The sequence below is a fragment of the Chiloscyllium plagiosum genome, unplaced genomic scaffold (genome assembly GCF_037043375.1).
Source record: "Chiloscyllium plagiosum isolate Xiang-an unplaced genomic scaffold, Cpla_swu_hap1 HiC_scaffold_9, whole genome shotgun sequence".
Taxonomy (NCBI): domain Eukaryota; kingdom Metazoa; phylum Chordata; class Chondrichthyes; order Orectolobiformes; family Hemiscylliidae; genus Chiloscyllium; species Chiloscyllium plagiosum.
The window spans coordinates 22,845,579-22,861,637 of NW_028270147.1; the positions used below are offsets into that span (position 1 = coordinate 22,845,579).

A 16,059-nucleotide genomic window follows, 5' to 3' on the forward strand; every position below is an offset into this window, starting at 1 on the left:
ACAACCTCTGGTGCTTGTCCATCTGGATTTGCAGGCCAGCATCCAGATGATGTTCCTCTACATGACGCACTGTTAAGTCCCGGCAGATGGCAATTTCAGGAAATCAGTTAAACTTTTCCTTCTATGCTGTAATATTTTGTAAAAAAAAATCTTGAAAAGTTATCCCTTGCTGAATTGAAGTAAAACTGGGATTGTAATGGCAACAGTGTCATTACTACTCATGCACAATCTCTCTATGGCCCTGAAAAACCACTTCTGTATTTGCACAATGTCTAATTTCTAACTTCTGATAGAACAATACAACAATGTAGGAGTTTTTAAAAATGTTTATGTTTTAGTTTTTATTTGTGCGCATCTCAAATTTCTTTAAAGTTTATAAATGTGTGAATGATAATCAATGCATTTTATTTCTTGACTTGCTGTCCTGAGAATTCTTCGGTGTGATTAACTGCTTAGCCTGTTTGATGACATCGCTGACTTGGATATCTGACTTGGCAAAACCCACAGAACAGAAATTGTTAGTTCCAAGGTCAGTGGCAAACTGATCGCAAAATTCCATCCTCATTAAGTTGCTGAGATCCCAAAATCTTTATTTGTGAATTTTTGCTGCTGAATTTGGAGACATGTATAGAATGGACCATACCTGTTTTTTATTAGTTTCGGGTATGTTTTGACCAAGAAGTCTGATATATTTCTTTGGGTAAGGTTTTGCAGGATGTCAGTTGTATGCTGGACTCTCTGTAATGGAGAAAGCAACTCAGTTTTTGACAAGAGGTAAAATTTGCTTTAGCTTTTAAACATTAAGCAGCATTCAACAAAGAAAAGAACAAATGAAAATAAAGTGCTGGACATACTGGCAGTGTTTCTCTGGAGCATGAAACCCAGAGTCAACCTTTCAAGGGAAGAGGACCATTGGTCAGAATGAATGTAAGATCTGATGCAAGGTTTACTCAACTCTTTCATTCCTCACGATGCTACCTGTTCCTGTTGAGTACTTCCACCACTTTTTTGCTTTTTATTTCAGATTCCCAGCACCTCCGGTATTTTGCTTTTATATTGTACAAAACATTGTTGGACTTGTGTAAAATGATTTTTTCTCACTTTCATTAGTAGCCGAGATAACATTGAACAGTACTTCAATACGATGTTCTGACACAATCTGCTCTTAACATCACTTCTCACACACTCATGCATCACACTTGCATAGATGCAGATATTGTCTCTCTTTTTCGCACACACCTCTCTTTTACTGATTTGAACTAGAAAAGCCTATGATTAATACCTCTGCTGGAGGAAGACCACCAGCTGCTGCAGGGCAGTCTGGGAGCATAATCAATCGATTTCCTGTACTGCACTGGCAGGATGGTGAAGGGTTGCTGCCGGAATAGAATGGGGACTGTAGTAGGTTGACAATCGTGGGGTCACTTTTTGGAATCTTCCAATCAGAGGATTGATTACTGCAGGGATGACCTCTGAATGAAAACAGATACAAGACATCAGTGTGAGATGCATGCAGGATCTTGAAGCTAGGTTTCTTACATTGAGACATACTTAGCTTGTTCTTAACAACAGTACATAGGCTGAAAATTTCCAGGTGTTCTGGGAGATGGGAACGTTGGCAGAGTTTGGCTACCCATCAGTTTGCTGATTGAGCCACTGGAGTGACCAACAAAAGACCATTTTCCTTGGCATTTTGCCCACACCTAGGAAATCTCACAACCATGTGGAGAAAGCAACCTCTGAGACCTAGGGGCCTCCGAGCAGATTCAGGAGGGGGCACCTTCCTGTATGGGTGCCCCATGGACTGGGTGAGACAGCCTATTGGCGATGGCTATCCTTTTGGAAACAACAATTTTGGTCCTCTTTAACATCAAACCATAACCTAATCTCAGGGCCTGGATACCAGGAACCAATTTCTTCAAATATACCCGAGCTGTCTTCAAGTGGGCCTCTCCATTAAAGGTGCAATCTGATGGATGATTAATTTATTATCACATACATCTTGAAGATACAGTAAAATGGGGTTTGCCACCACAATCCAGCAGATAAAAAGAAATTATTTAAATAAGGGTTCATCTTTAGTTCAAATAGGGGTCTCAAGCATGGCTTCTGCAAGGTATCTGTATTGTGCTCCAGTCCTCAAGATGTCCCACTCTGGGAAGAGCAATAACAACACCAATGCCCCAGGAGACCCTGGCTCTGCTGCTGCTGCCTCCAAGAGCCCAGGGCCCAGGCCTACCACCACCTGGATTTCAGGTTCTGGGCCTACCACTGCCAGGAGTCCAAGTTACGGGTACCACTGCTGCCTAGAGCCCAGGCTCCAGGCCCACCACCACCAGGAATCCTTGCTCTCGGCATTGCTGCTGCAAAGAATCTGGGCTTCAGGCCTACCATTGCCAGGAATACAGTCTCTGGGCCTACCGTCGTCAAGATTACATGCTCTGGGCCTATCACCACCTGGTGTACAGGCTCTGGGCCTACCATTGCCAGGACTACAGGCTCTGGTACTGCCACCAGGAGTACAGGCTCCAGGCCTACCACTTCCAGGAGTATAGGCTCTGGGCCTACTCCCACTAGGACTCCCAATCTATGCCACAGCGCTACCAACACCAAACATTTCAGCAAACTCAAAAATGGCCAGCTCTAACAGTGGCACTATTGTGGCACAGCCCTTTGATGGACTGGAATCTCTCAGGTGCAGATTGCCATCTTTAATTGGATGCCAGCCCCTCCACATTTGGCTGCCACAGGAAATTTGGCTGCCACAGGTTACCTCCTACCGGCCAAAATGCAGGATGTGTACTGTCAATCACCTCACAAACGTTCACTCCAAAATATCAGAAAAGCAAGTGATAACATGACTATCAACTGTCTTACACAATGGGATTCTCCCTCATGCACCGAGTCCCAAATCCAGGTTTATTCACCAGCACCTCCATCAACTGACCCATCTTCTTATTCCATGGACGTTCGTTGCTGTCAAAATGAAGAGAAAGAACATATTAAGGAAAGAATGCACACAATGAAGACTAAGACTAACAGATTTTTCCATGACCATTTTTCCAAATTTTAATGATTTAAAGAATGTAGTCTTGTTTAACATCGATCTTAGGTTAAACTGAGGGGGTTGTCCATATGTCATGAGCGTACGCAGTTTGCATTAATTTCTTGGTTCCTGGGTAATCTGGTTTGAATTTTCTAGGGCTCACACCTTATAAAACGTGCTGTCAAATAAAACCTGAAGGAGATCCCAGGGAATACCGATGCCAACAATCTGAGATAAATGCACCAGTGGTAATATGATTTAAATTTTATATGTTACCTCCACTCAAATGTAAATATCTCACAAAAACAAAAATCTTCACATTGCTGAAAATTACATGCCAAGTTGCATCTGCATTATTTTCAAAATCAATAAAAATAATTAAAATACAAATGTGTACAAATATGAATTTAAATATCAAAAGTGTCAATATTTTAAAGTTTTACTTGTATTTTTAAAATGTTTCAAATTTAATTGACATGGAATTACATAAATATGATTGGCAGTTTCAAATGATGCTAAAACATGGTTTTAAAATCAGAATGCACTGAAGGATTTTGGGTGCTGTACGTCAATGATCTGCATTCATAAGGCATCTTTCACATCTTCACGGTATTGGAAAGTGCAATGCAGTCAATGAGTTACAGTTGGTGTAGTTACTGTACGCTGTAGCCATTGTGTACAGACAGCAAGGAGGTGAATGGCCAGTTAATTCACTTGAAAGGCAGGGATGAATAGTGGCCAGGAATCTAAAAGGTTTGCCCTGTTTTCCTTTGACAAAGGATGCCATGGGATCTTTAATCCGCACCTGTAAAAAGCAATGGGACCTACTGCCCCTTCTGAAAGACAATGCATCTGACAACGCAGCTCATCCCCAAGTTTCTCAAACCTCTGCCTTATGCAAGGGCATTGAATGTTTAAACTTAAATTATGCTTTCAAATCAAAAATTTCTGACGAAGGTAAGGGAAGCTAACATTGAGCCGAGATGCTATGGATGCGATATTTAGTATTATTTTATGGTCTACAAATTAAGTTGTTGTAAGGTGAGAGGGGAGGCATATAAAAGGTTTCAGAGGGCTTTTTTTTTTCACACAGACGGTGGTGAGTGTTTGGAATGTGCTGCCAGAGGTAGTAGTGAAAGCAAGTACAATTTTGTCATTTAAGAAACATTTGGATAAGTACATGGATGGGATAGTTATGGAGGAGTCTGGACCAAACACAGGCAAATGAGACTAGATTAATTGTGAAAATGAGCTGAAAATGTGTTGCTGGAAAAGTGCAGCAGGTCAGGCAGCATCCAAGGAGGAGGAGAATGGACGTTTCGGGCATGAGCCCTTCTTCAGGAACCTGCTCCTGCTCCTTGGATGCTGCCTGACCTGCTGCGCTTTTCCAGCAACACATTTTTAACTCTGATCTCCAGCATTTGCAGTCCTCACTTTCTCCTCCTAATTGTGAAAATGGGCTAGCATGGATAAGTTGGGCCGAAGGGCCTGTTTGCATGCTGTAAAACTCTACGACTCCATGACTTAATCTTAAACAATGTGAAATTGTTGGAAAGAGTTTGAATAATCTTACCTGAAAAAAGTGTACTGTTTGCCGTACATCCATGGGTGAATTGTTAAACTTTGATATTCTCCAAAGGGTGGGATTATGAGTGAGAAGATTAAAGCTAACAGCACAAAGTTGGCAGGAAGGAGAAACTATTAAAAGAAGAGATTTAAATTTAACTTGGTGCTGAATCAATTACAAACCCTTATAGTCAGCAAAGTCAGTTAATGTTTCACAACAGTGAATGTTGCTCTTTTCACTTTTGAGAATCTTGGCTGTTTGCACCCACTATGATATGCAATATGAAACAAATCTACTGGTCAGCTTTCAGAGTAAATCACAGCACTCACAGCTGTGTAAGAATCAACAACAAAAACTTGCATTTATATAATGCCTTTAACGTAATCCCAAGGTTATTCACAGGAGGGTTATCAATCAACATTTGACATCAAGCCAGAGGAAAGTTTAGCTGTGTCAAAGGCAAATGGCATTCAATGAAACGAAATGAGAGATGATGGATTTGTAACTTGGACAAACAATATAAAATAAGGGGCACAATACTTAAGGGGATGTAAGAGCAGAGGGACCTGGGTATATATGCATATATTTCACTGAAGGCAGCAGAATTGTTAAAGAGAACTGTTAATAATGCATACAATATCTTGGGATTTATTAGTAGTGGCAACAGCAAGGAGGTTATGCTGCATTTATACAAGACACTTGTTAGTATTCAGCTGGATTATAGTGTACATTTTGGGGCACCAACAGTATAGGATGGATGTGACTGCATTGGAGAGCGTGCAGAAGAGGTTTATGAGAATGACTCCAGAGATTAGATACTTGATTATGAAGATAGATCGGAGAGGTTGGATTTGTTCTCCATGGAGAGAAGGCAACTAACGGGAGATCTCATAGAAATTTTTTAAATCGTGAGGGGTCTGGATAGAGTCGATACAGAGAAGCTCTTCTTGCTTGCAAAATGATCAAGGTTGAGAGGGACAGATTTTAAATGATTTGCAAATGTTGTTGATGTGATGTGAGAAAAACCTCTCCATATGATGTATGGTTCAGGTCTGGAATGCACACCCTAGAAGTGTGAGGGAGATAGCGTTAATTGAGGGATTCAAGAGGAAACTGGATGATCATGTGAATAGAAGCAACGTGCAAGGGTGAATGGAGGAGAAAGGCATCAAGTTGATGTGTTGTTGCAGATCTGATGGGCTGAATGTCCTCAGCTACTCTGTAACAGTTCTGTGATATACTGTCCCTGGAGGGGCACTGGAAGGTTGTGTAGACTATATAAAGGTGGAGAACCTGTCACCTTCCCAACTTTTCCCAGTTATGTTCAGGGTGGCTAGGGTCAAGGATGGCTTCCCACCCAGATGCAAGTGGCAGCAACACATCAGGGGACCTGAAGTGATCACAGCCATCATTTCTGGTAATGCTGAGGGGGTACTGGAGAGCTGCCAACATTTGATGCTCTGGGACATGCCATCTGAAGATACCATTCGTCCTGTGGTCAACCAGACAAATGTGTGATTGACATTAAATAAGGTCACAAGGGCCTGGTGCAGCTAGTGGTCAGGCCCATTAGTGCAACCATTAAATTCTACTGAGAGAATTTCGAGTTTTTTATAACCTTTAAAAAAATATTTGAATGAGCACCTGAAGTGTTATAACATTTGAGGCTATGGGCCTACTGTGGGAAAACAGGACCAGTGTAAGTAGTGGTGGCATAGACTTGATGGGCCGAAGGGCCTTTTCTGTCCTATATGATTCTATGATTCAATGGGAATTCCAGATTTCTAGGGCTAAGTAACTACAGTCATGGCTGCCCAACAATCAGAGATACCCAAGAGCCCAGAGCTAAAGGGGTACATGGTGGCACATCAGCTCCAGTGAGTGTTTTCAGCAGGGGAGGGGGAAACTGGCACCCTGTAGTACAGTATGGACAGGAATTGATCGGAGTAAAAATGGATTGAGGTTTATATTTATTCTTAGCAACATGTGGTGCATTTGGAAGTTACTGCAGTATCCACTTGTTCAAATGAAAAGCTGACAACTCAGCTAAAGTCAAAGCAGATCAGTGCGGCCTGATATTGTTGATTGTACCTGAGCCAAAAAATCCTTCTGACTGCGAATAGCATGGTTGAATCTCTTGATAAACAATGCCTTGAACTGTTGTTTGACCAGGTCAGAACCTTGGATCTGCCTGGAGCCTTTGCCATCATGTCCACCGGTTTGGGGGTTGTCAGTAATGGGGCCAGGAGACTCTGCAGTTGCTGGATCTGTACCTGCTGTCACCGCTTCCCCATTTGGTTTCACCTCAGAAGCAGATGCTTTTCTTTCAGCACTTTGGCCTTTCTCTGCGGCCTGTCCATTCTGAGAAGCCTCTTTGGATGCTAAATAGATTTAAAATGTTCTCAATTATCATAATTATCAACAATATAGTGCCTTTACCTATAAAGCTTCATCTTATTATTTGATAAATTAAACAATATGAATTTGGAATGAATATGGAATGCAGAAGATCTGTCTCCATTCCTACACTATGGTACATATTTTCATAAATCATTGCAATTCACATTCGCTCAGTTCATTGATTTCAAATCTTGTTTCCAATCTATAAATTATTTCAAACCTTTTCACAACCTCCTCCATTTTCTGCACTTCTCTGAGCCCTCCACTCCCTGAGTCCTGGGTTACTGTGTATCCCTCACTCCCACTCTCCCCTTCATCTCCCGGTCGCTGAAAGTGCCGCCATTTTAACCCAATGCATTGAAACTTCTCCCTTCTTATCCTTGACCTCTTTTCCTCTCTCCTCTCCTATTGAGCAGATTGTGAAAACATATTCTCCTGGCTCCAAACTAGCTTTCCTGGATTTTCTTCCGTCAGATTTTCTTGAAATGTCAAAGTATTTGACAGATCCTAGTTATCCTTTTTGACTGTAGGTGAGGATATTACAACAAATTGCATTTATGTGACATTCCCTAAACTTGAAGCACTTCACAGTAGTGTAGGCCACAAAAGGTGACACTGAGCTACTTAGTGACATTAGAACAAGCCATCAAGAATTTGTATATGAGTTAGGAACTACAGTAGCCTCAAACCTGCTTTGCCGAGGTTTGTCCAAGAGGTTTGATTAAAGGACAACTCTCCAAGTAGGACAGAGACAAAGAAGTGGAGGGATCAAATTCCAGGGCCCAGTTACCTGATAGCTCAGTGAAGGAAATTGGGAATGGCCAGAAATGTCGCAAAGTAGGATTAGAATTAGAATTAACTTTGCTATCACATACACTCACAGGAGTACGGTGAAAAGTTTATAAAGTCGCCACTTATGACACTGTCTTAGGTACAAAGGTGCCTAGATATAGATTCTTGGAGGAATAAATTACAAAAATAAAGAAATAAAATGTCCAGAATAGTGTTGGTCGAGACAGCAGAATAAAAATGGAGAAACTTAGTCTGAAGTGTTTGGCTTCCCAAGTATTCTGCTTTTCGTCTGGTTTTTGGAAAGGTTATAACCAGAATGCTGATTGCATGAGGATATCAGATGATAATTTATTTAGGCTGTTATTAGGAAGTGATGGTTCAGTGAACTATGTATACACTGTCAGCCATGGACAGCCCTTATATACAATTAAAGCTTTCAATACCTAAAATGTGGAGAAGGTGAGGACTGCAGATGCAGAAGATCAGAGTCAAAAAGTGTGGTGCTGGAAAAGCACAGCCGGTCAGGCAGCATCTGAGGAGCAGGAGAGACTACGTTTTGAGCATAAGCCCTTCATCAGAATGAGGGGGTGGTGCTCAAGGGAGCTGAGAGATAAATGGCTGGGAGGTGGGGCTGGGGGAAAGGTAGCTAGGAATGCAATAGGGAGATGAAGCTGGGAGGTGATGGTGATAGGTTGGAGTGGAGGGTGGAGCGGATAGGTGGGAAGGAAGATGGACAGGTAGACAGTTTAAGAGGTGGTGCCGAGTTGGAGGGTTGGATCTGGGATAAGGTGTGGAGGGGAAATGAGGAATCTGGAGTAATTGACATTGATTCCATGTGGTTGGAGGGCCCCAAAGCGGAAGATGAGGCATTCTTCTTCCAGGCGTTGGGTGGCTAGAGTATGGTGGTGGAGAAGGCCCAGGATTTGCATGTCCTTGGCAGAGTGGGAGGGAGCTGAAGTGTTTGGCCACAGGACGGTGGGGTTCTTTAGTGCGTGTGCCCCAGAGATGTTCTCTGAAACGTTCCACAAGTTGGTGACCTGTCTCCCCAGTGTAGAGGAGACCACATCGATAGCAATGGACACAGTAGATGACGTGTGTGGAAGTACAGGTAAATCTTGGTCAGATGTGGAAGGATCCTTTGGGGCCTTGGATGGAGGTGAGGGGAGAGGTGTGGGTGCAGGTTTTACATCTCTTGTGTTGGCTAGGGAAGGTGCTGGAAGTGGAGGGTAGGTTGGTGGGAGGTGTGGACCTAACAAGGGAGTTGCGGAGGGAATGGTCTCTGCAGAATGCAGATAGGGGTGGGGAGGGAAATATATCCCAAGTGGTGGGGTTTGTTTGTAGGTGGCGGAAATGGCAGAGGATGATGCAATGTATCCGGAGGTTGGTTGAATGGAAGGTGAGGGTGGTGGGTTCAAAGGCAGAGGTGTGGAATGTGGGGGAGATGCGCTGGAAGGCATTGTTGACCACATGGGAGGGGAAATTGCGGTTCTTGAAGAAGGAGGCCATATGGCAGAATTGGTCCTCTTGGGAGCAGATGTAGCGGAGGTGGAGGAATTGAGAGTAAAAGATAGCATTTTTACAGGAGGCAGGATGGGAGGAGGTGTAGTCCAGATAGCTGTGGGAGTTGATGGGTTTGAAGACTACTTTTCCAGCACCATACTAAAATGTTGAAATTAATTCGCACAAAATGCTCACCCTAAACTATGAGAATTGATGCCAAAACATTGGAAGGAATGAGAATTTATTTGAAATTTGAAGCAAATGTTACTTTTTCAGGAAGGCACTGATTCTACTATTTTAAGTCAAATTAAAACTATGGGATTCAGAATCTCAGCAGAAACTGACGTATCCAGGTGGAATAATGAAGAGAAGGCCCACAGCAATATTCACTGGGATATGAGGAAAATCCAGAAACTGTTGTCTTTGAAACTGTGGTGTCTGAAATGTATATAAAATGGCAAAACAAAGCCTGAGGTCTGAATCTTACATTTTTGGTTAATATCAAGTTGCACTGAGTTTTTTTAAGAGTGACTCTCGGTGCAAGGCCTGGCGAGTTTTATCTTAGCAAATTTGCCTCGTTAATTGCCTATCCCATACAGCTTCTCTTATGTTCAAATTCTGCCCCATCATTCCGTATGCTGATCCTGGAACAACACAGCATTAAGTGGATATCTACCAAGAAACAGCCACAGCACTCGCATGCAAGCCATCTGAAAAGCCTGGATAGACACTGGTATTCTGAATCTGCCCTGCTCAGTCAAAGAAAGAGTCTGAGGAGAATATGGCTCCGCAATTCTCTAATAAGCTCCATCACTAATTGGATTGCATCTTTGCCCAGAACTTGCAGCCCCCAGTCCTGTAAGCTAAAGTACTGTGTCAACATTTTGACCCCCATCACCATATGCCCTTAGTTTCTAAGGATAGACTCAATAATCTGTGGCACACATCCCCTTGACCAACATGACGGGACAGCGCCAGAGAAGACTTAGGCAGAAGTGGGTACTGCAGATGCTGGAGATTTGAGTCAAGATTAGAGTGGTGATGGAAAAACACAGCAGGTCAGGAAGCATCCGAGGAGCAGGAAAATCGACGTTTCGGGCAAAAGCCCTTCATCCTGATGAACAGCTTTTGCCTGAAACGTCGATTTTCCTGCTCCTCGGATGCTGCCTGACCTGCTGTGCTTTTCCAGCACCACTCTATTCTTGACCCCAGAGAAGACATGCCCAGCCCACTGACCACTCCCCGACTGCAATAGCTCTGCTCCTGGACTGGCCACTACAGAGCTAATGGATTTCTCAACAAAGAACCCTCTGACTGAGAAATCACCTCCCCCACAACAGGACACCAGACTGTAGCCAATCTCCTGGTCTGGTATCGGACACTGCCCCCAACTTACTGCACCAGGATCCCCTGATTGATGGGTAGTGCCATCATTTTCACTAAGGACTGCTCTCCCAACACTTTGGGACATGGCTGTGTGCTTACTGCAGGTGCACTGTGTTAGCCACGCAAGTTGCTAGCAGATGGCGGAAGAGTGAGATTGGACAGCAGTGTGTTACATCTACAAGATGTGCAGACCCTAGACTGAGAGCTGCTCAGCAGAAAGGCAAGCTGCCTGTGGTTGTGACTGCACTAAATGGCAAGGCAAGGCTAGGCAGGGAAGCTAGGAGCATGCAGGTTGGTGAGCGAGTGCTACGACAGAAAGTGAGCTACCCTGAGCTGCAGCCTGGTCCAGTCTGAAAACAGGTTATGCAGGTCAAGTGGATTGGCCATGCTAAATTGCCCAGAATGTCCAGGGATGTGCAGGCTAGGTGGTCTGGCCATGGGAAATGCAGGGTTACAGGGATGGGGGTGGGTGAGTTTGGGTGGGATGCTCTTTGGAGGGTTGGTGTGGATTCGATGGGCTGAATGGTCTGCTTCCACACTGTAGGGATTCTATGATTTCCTTGTCAAATTTTCCCAACATGGAGCTTGTCTGGTGAATTGAGTGGGGAGATGAGTTGGGAGGCTGATTATGAATGTAGGCTGTCAACCAGCATTAATCCCTGTCAATTAGTAGCTTACTGGGCACCAGTTAGAATCTCCCTACACTGCTTGTGGAAAGCGTAAAAGATGGAGTGAGATGATCTCGACATTGAGATGGACGCTGCTTATCAAAATCTGCCACACATCTCACCACAGCCCACACCACTCAGACCCTGACTAGATTCCACCCAGGCGTAATAAACCCAGGGAGCTGCTTCAAATTAAATGGTGACCACAGGAGAAAGGTTCAGTTGGAAAAAGGTTCATTTGGAATTAATATCAGAATTAAGAGGGTGGTGAGAGTAAACATGGTGGAAATGTTCAATTACTGTAATTGGAAAGATGGTTTCTTCTGGCTGGTTGAGCTATGATGACCCAAATGGTCTTCATCATCCATGTTTACTTGTGACTTAATAACAACATTGGAGCAGGCCACTCTATAATGATCATCAATAACAGAATGAAATTGACAGTGAATGTTGCTGAACCGAAGCACGTATTGTCAAAATCTTTCATCCTGCAGTTACCTGGACAAAGCCAAGAATGCTGCTTCTCAAACAGGCACGATGGACAAAACTCTTTGACAACATGGTACTTTTTCAGCAATATTCAATTTCTGCACTTCCAAATGAAAGCAGACAATTCAGTATTAAGCGGGAATGTGCTTTGTACAAAAGTATTCCTTCCCCTCTAATTATCAGTTTAGATTTTGAAATTACATTTCAACATAATTACATTTGCAAGCTACCAATAATGCTATTTTGTGATTCCATGTAAATATGCATCTGGCAGCCTAATAATTAAATGTAAATATAATTACGCAACTTCTCATCAATGAGACATCACTGCTCCACAACTCTTTTGTTCTTCTGTTTAACTTGACTATAATTTAAAGGCATCTTCTGTACCAGACGTTTTGAAATGAATGTTTTCTGCAGGATGATGATGAGAGGGTATTCCTGTTGTGGCATGGAGTTGTAGGTAGTGATTAAAGAACAGCCACTCCCTGCCCGATGGCTCAGCAGGTTTATTCAGGGAAAAACTGAGGCAGAAACACTGGGAAAGGCTGGTGCTTGCACTGAGCTAATGTAGCTCATCTGAGTGAAAGTGATAATACCCTCAACCACCACAAGAGATGTTGGATTATGGAGGAGGAAAAAATAAAAAGCAGCCTCATCATTACCCAATTAACCCTTGCTGGAAATGCCCAAGCCTGGGTATTAGTCTAATGACCTTTAATGCTCAAATATTTATCACAAAAAATCAAATATGAATATTCCCCAGATTAGAGTGGTGCTGGAAAAGAACAGCAGGTCAGGCAGCATCACAGGACCAGGAAAATCAATGTTTTGGGCAAAAGACCTTCATGAATATTGTCCACTTGAGCAAAACCATTGGATTCTTAGTCCCTTGTGAAGCTAGGTTGCATTACAAGTTTCAATAGAAGAGCAGAAGATGGATGATTGGTGGAGAATAAAGGGTGTGTCTGGTGGAACTCTTCACTGTAGTTATAGACCAGAAGTAGCCTTGACATCATTGCATCACCCCTTCAGCGACACAGTTCAGGTTGGGGTCCATAATTTGGACCCCAACCTGAATTTTCTCATGGGTTCTGGAGTTCCATTGTTGGAATCCAATGGGGGTTCTGCGGCCCGCAAACAAGGGTTGTACTCTACTCCTAATTGGCTACCTCCATGTTTGCCAGGCCCAATCAGAGGGCTCAATTAGGGGCACCTCTGCAGTTTCATCAGCCCCAGGTGAGGTGGGTACTGCTGAAGTGTGTGGACGTAAATAAAAATCAATCAGCGCTGAAGCTGCTGGGCTGTTTGGGAGTGAACAGGCCGGGAGTGGGGCCTTTCTGTCCATGGGGCACAGAGTCTCAATCGCTGTCAGGTCACCTCCATTTGGCAGGAAGAGTAGAGGAGCTGAATATTATTTAAATGGAGAAAGATTGCAGAAAGCTACGGAACAGAGGGATTCGGGAGTCCTCATGCATGAATCACAAAAAGATAGCATCCAATAGGGTAATAGGGAAGGCAAATGGAACGTTGGACTTTATTTCAAAGGGAACAGGGTATAAAAGGTTTTGTAAAACAATGGAAGCCATTAGTCAGACCAAAGCTGGAATAATGTGAATGGTTTTAAGCCCCTTATCTAAGGATTCAAGACATTAGAGACAGTGCACAGAAGGTTGACTAGATTTTTTCTGGGCATTAAGGGTCTGTCTCATGAGGAGAGGTTGAGTAGATTGGGCCTGCACTTGTCAGGTTTTAGAAAAATGAAATGTGACCTTATTGAAACATAGAAGATTCTTAGGGAACTTGACAAGGTAGATACCGAAAAATTGTCTCGCCCTATGGGAGAGTCTATGATCAGAGGGCATTAACTCAGAATACAGGGTTGCACATTTAAATCAAAGATGAGGAGGGAATTCTTTTCTCAAAGGATTATGAATCTATGGATTATTTTTTTACCACGAAGGGCTGTAGAGGTTGGGTCATTAAATATATTTAAGGCTAAAACTGACAGATTTTTAATCAGTAAAGGAATCAAGGATTATGAGGAAAAAACAGGAATGTGGTGTTGAAGGTTATCAGATTAGCCAGGATCTCAATGAATGAAGGATCAGGTGCAATAGGCCAAATGGCCTACTGCTGTCCTATGCCTCATCAGGTGGTTTTGTCGGTGGCTGCCAAGGTGACCCGAATTAGGCCTAAACCATGTGAATTCCTGATGAAGGGCTTTTGCCCAAAACATTGATTCTCCGGCTCCTTGGATGCTGCCCGACCAGCTGTGCTTTTCCAGCACCATACTCTGATTTCCGGCATCTGTAGTCCTCACTTTCTCTATGTGAATCAGCTGCCAACCTCCATAGAGTGGGTACCACTGGGAAATATCCCTGGTGTTGGAAATGAGTTAAGGGGCTGGCCTGATGTAGTGCCCCACTTACAAGCCTTGGCCACAAGGCCTAGAAAATATAGCCCTGTGTATTTACAGTTTTAAATATAGACAGTTATTAAATGGACAAGAATTGTTTACCTAGTGATTTTGTAAGTTTTTAGAAGTCATTCCATTGAAGTTTGAATTAGTACCCTTTACTAGTTAGATAATTGTGCCCTTCCATCACGATACTGATGTACTGAATAAAGACTACAGCAATTTGGCAACAAATGATCCAACTGTTGGTATTTTGTCCTTTGAAGTAAACATTGAAGGGTTTTTTTAAGCTTGCAGACCAAATTCCAAAGAAGTAGAGATTAGCAGCCACATTATTAATGTGGAAGTTATTAAATTTAATGCCCCATAATTGTTCTTTTAAAATTCGGTCAGTAGTTTCAAAGGGCCTTTACTGTGGTGGTGGAAGGGGGAGGTGGAAAGAATCACATTCTTAATGGATTTCATTACGAAGAGATTGGTTTATTTTGTAGTCGGGTCAGAGATCTGGGAACAGCAGTGTTTGTGTATGTGTTGCAATGACTTTTGAACTGGTGCCCTGGTTTCTCTCAAAGATAGTGTCAGGAATTGAGTTCAAAGGGTGAAAGCAGAAACGTCAACAATTAAAATGGGAACTTCAAAAAAAGTCAATCTGCATGCTGAATCCGGAATGCAATTCCTTATTTATGGTTTGTTTGTGACATTGCAATTGAATATGTAATTACTGTAGCTTTATAAACTTCTGTGGGGTGGGACTGACTTAATTTGCAAGACTAAAAGTGGTATCTTGTGACAGAAGAGTATACGATTAAACAAATAGACCTGAAAAAAAATCAATGCTTGCAAATTTACAGAAATGGACTGGAAAAGGACAAAGGATATTAATATATAGAATTGTACCATAGAATGATTACAGCACAGAAAGTGGCTGTTTGGTCCATTATAAGCCCAAAGGTCAATTAGAAATGAAGTCTTCAATAAAATTGGATAGTGAAAGAAAGGGTCATTCAGGGTACATATTTTTGGATAATGGTTGTCTCATGTTCTCACCAAACACGGATGTGGAATTGTATGTCTTATTGTCGAATTAAGAGCCAAAAGATTAGAATGTTCCTTTATGCTCACCATTGTTAGCATCAATGTTGACAACTGTTGCCTTGTGTTCCTCTTTAAGGCCTGCTTCTGACTTTCTTAGTAACAGACAGCCTTTGCAAAGATCATGAGTAACAAAGAAAAGAACAATGATAAAAGAAGTTATTAGTAACTTGAATAAATCTTGAACTTTGGTCAAGTTTATGCATTGGGGCGCTGAAGAAGCCATCTCATGAAATCCCCATGAGTTAGACTTCTAAAATCAATTTAAAATCAGTGTAAACCACTGATAACAATGACAAGAGCAATGGGGCATTGGAACTTTGAACTCCTTCACCAATGAGATGGAAGGATTATTAAAATAGTTGCCATGGTCCCAGAGGATGGTAAGGCTGCTCTATTATTAGAGAGAGAGATGGCTAGTGTTGAGATTAAACTGACAGCTACCATGGCTCAGGTGACGTTGAGAAGGCAGGACCTTCATAGTAACCTCAACCAGTGTGGGAATTGAACCTGCACTCTTGAAGTCACCCTGCATTGCAAACCAGCCATCCTGCCCTCCATATGCAGAAATAACCGAAAAGCAGAAATGATTAGATATACTCTAAATCCAAGAAAGCAAGGAAGAGAGCAAAGGAAGGATTGAACTAAGGAAGGGAGAAACAAAAGGTAATTGATTTTTAATGCTACAGTTCCACATCTT

At 42.6% G+C, this 16,059-nt stretch overlaps 1 protein-coding gene across 5 annotated transcripts in view; it reads right to left on the minus strand.

The window, feature by feature from the left end:
• Positions 1–16,059, minus strand: part of LOC122554192 (ATP binding cassette subfamily A member 4b) — a 151,409-nt gene that overhangs the window by 33,988 nt on the left and 101,362 nt on the right. For 4 of the 5 annotated variants that reach the window (XR_015758111.1, XM_087990479.1, XM_087990478.1 and 1 more), the window contains 6 exons: positions 15,390–15,470; positions 6,705–6,994; positions 4,620–4,744; positions 2,878–2,976; positions 1,283–1,472; positions 644–738 (listed from right to left, as the gene is read on the minus strand). Coding sequence is in view for 4 of the 5 variants with exons in the window: in XM_087990479.1 (XP_087846605.1) it covers positions 644–738; positions 1,283–1,472; positions 2,878–2,976; positions 4,620–4,744; positions 6,705–6,994; positions 15,390–15,470 (880 nt within the window). In the remaining variant the exon portion in view is untranslated. The remainder of the gene's footprint in view (positions 1–643; positions 739–1,282; positions 1,473–2,877; positions 2,977–4,619; positions 4,745–6,704; positions 6,995–15,389; positions 15,471–16,059) is intronic. The other variant, XM_087990480.1, reaches the window with a different exon arrangement.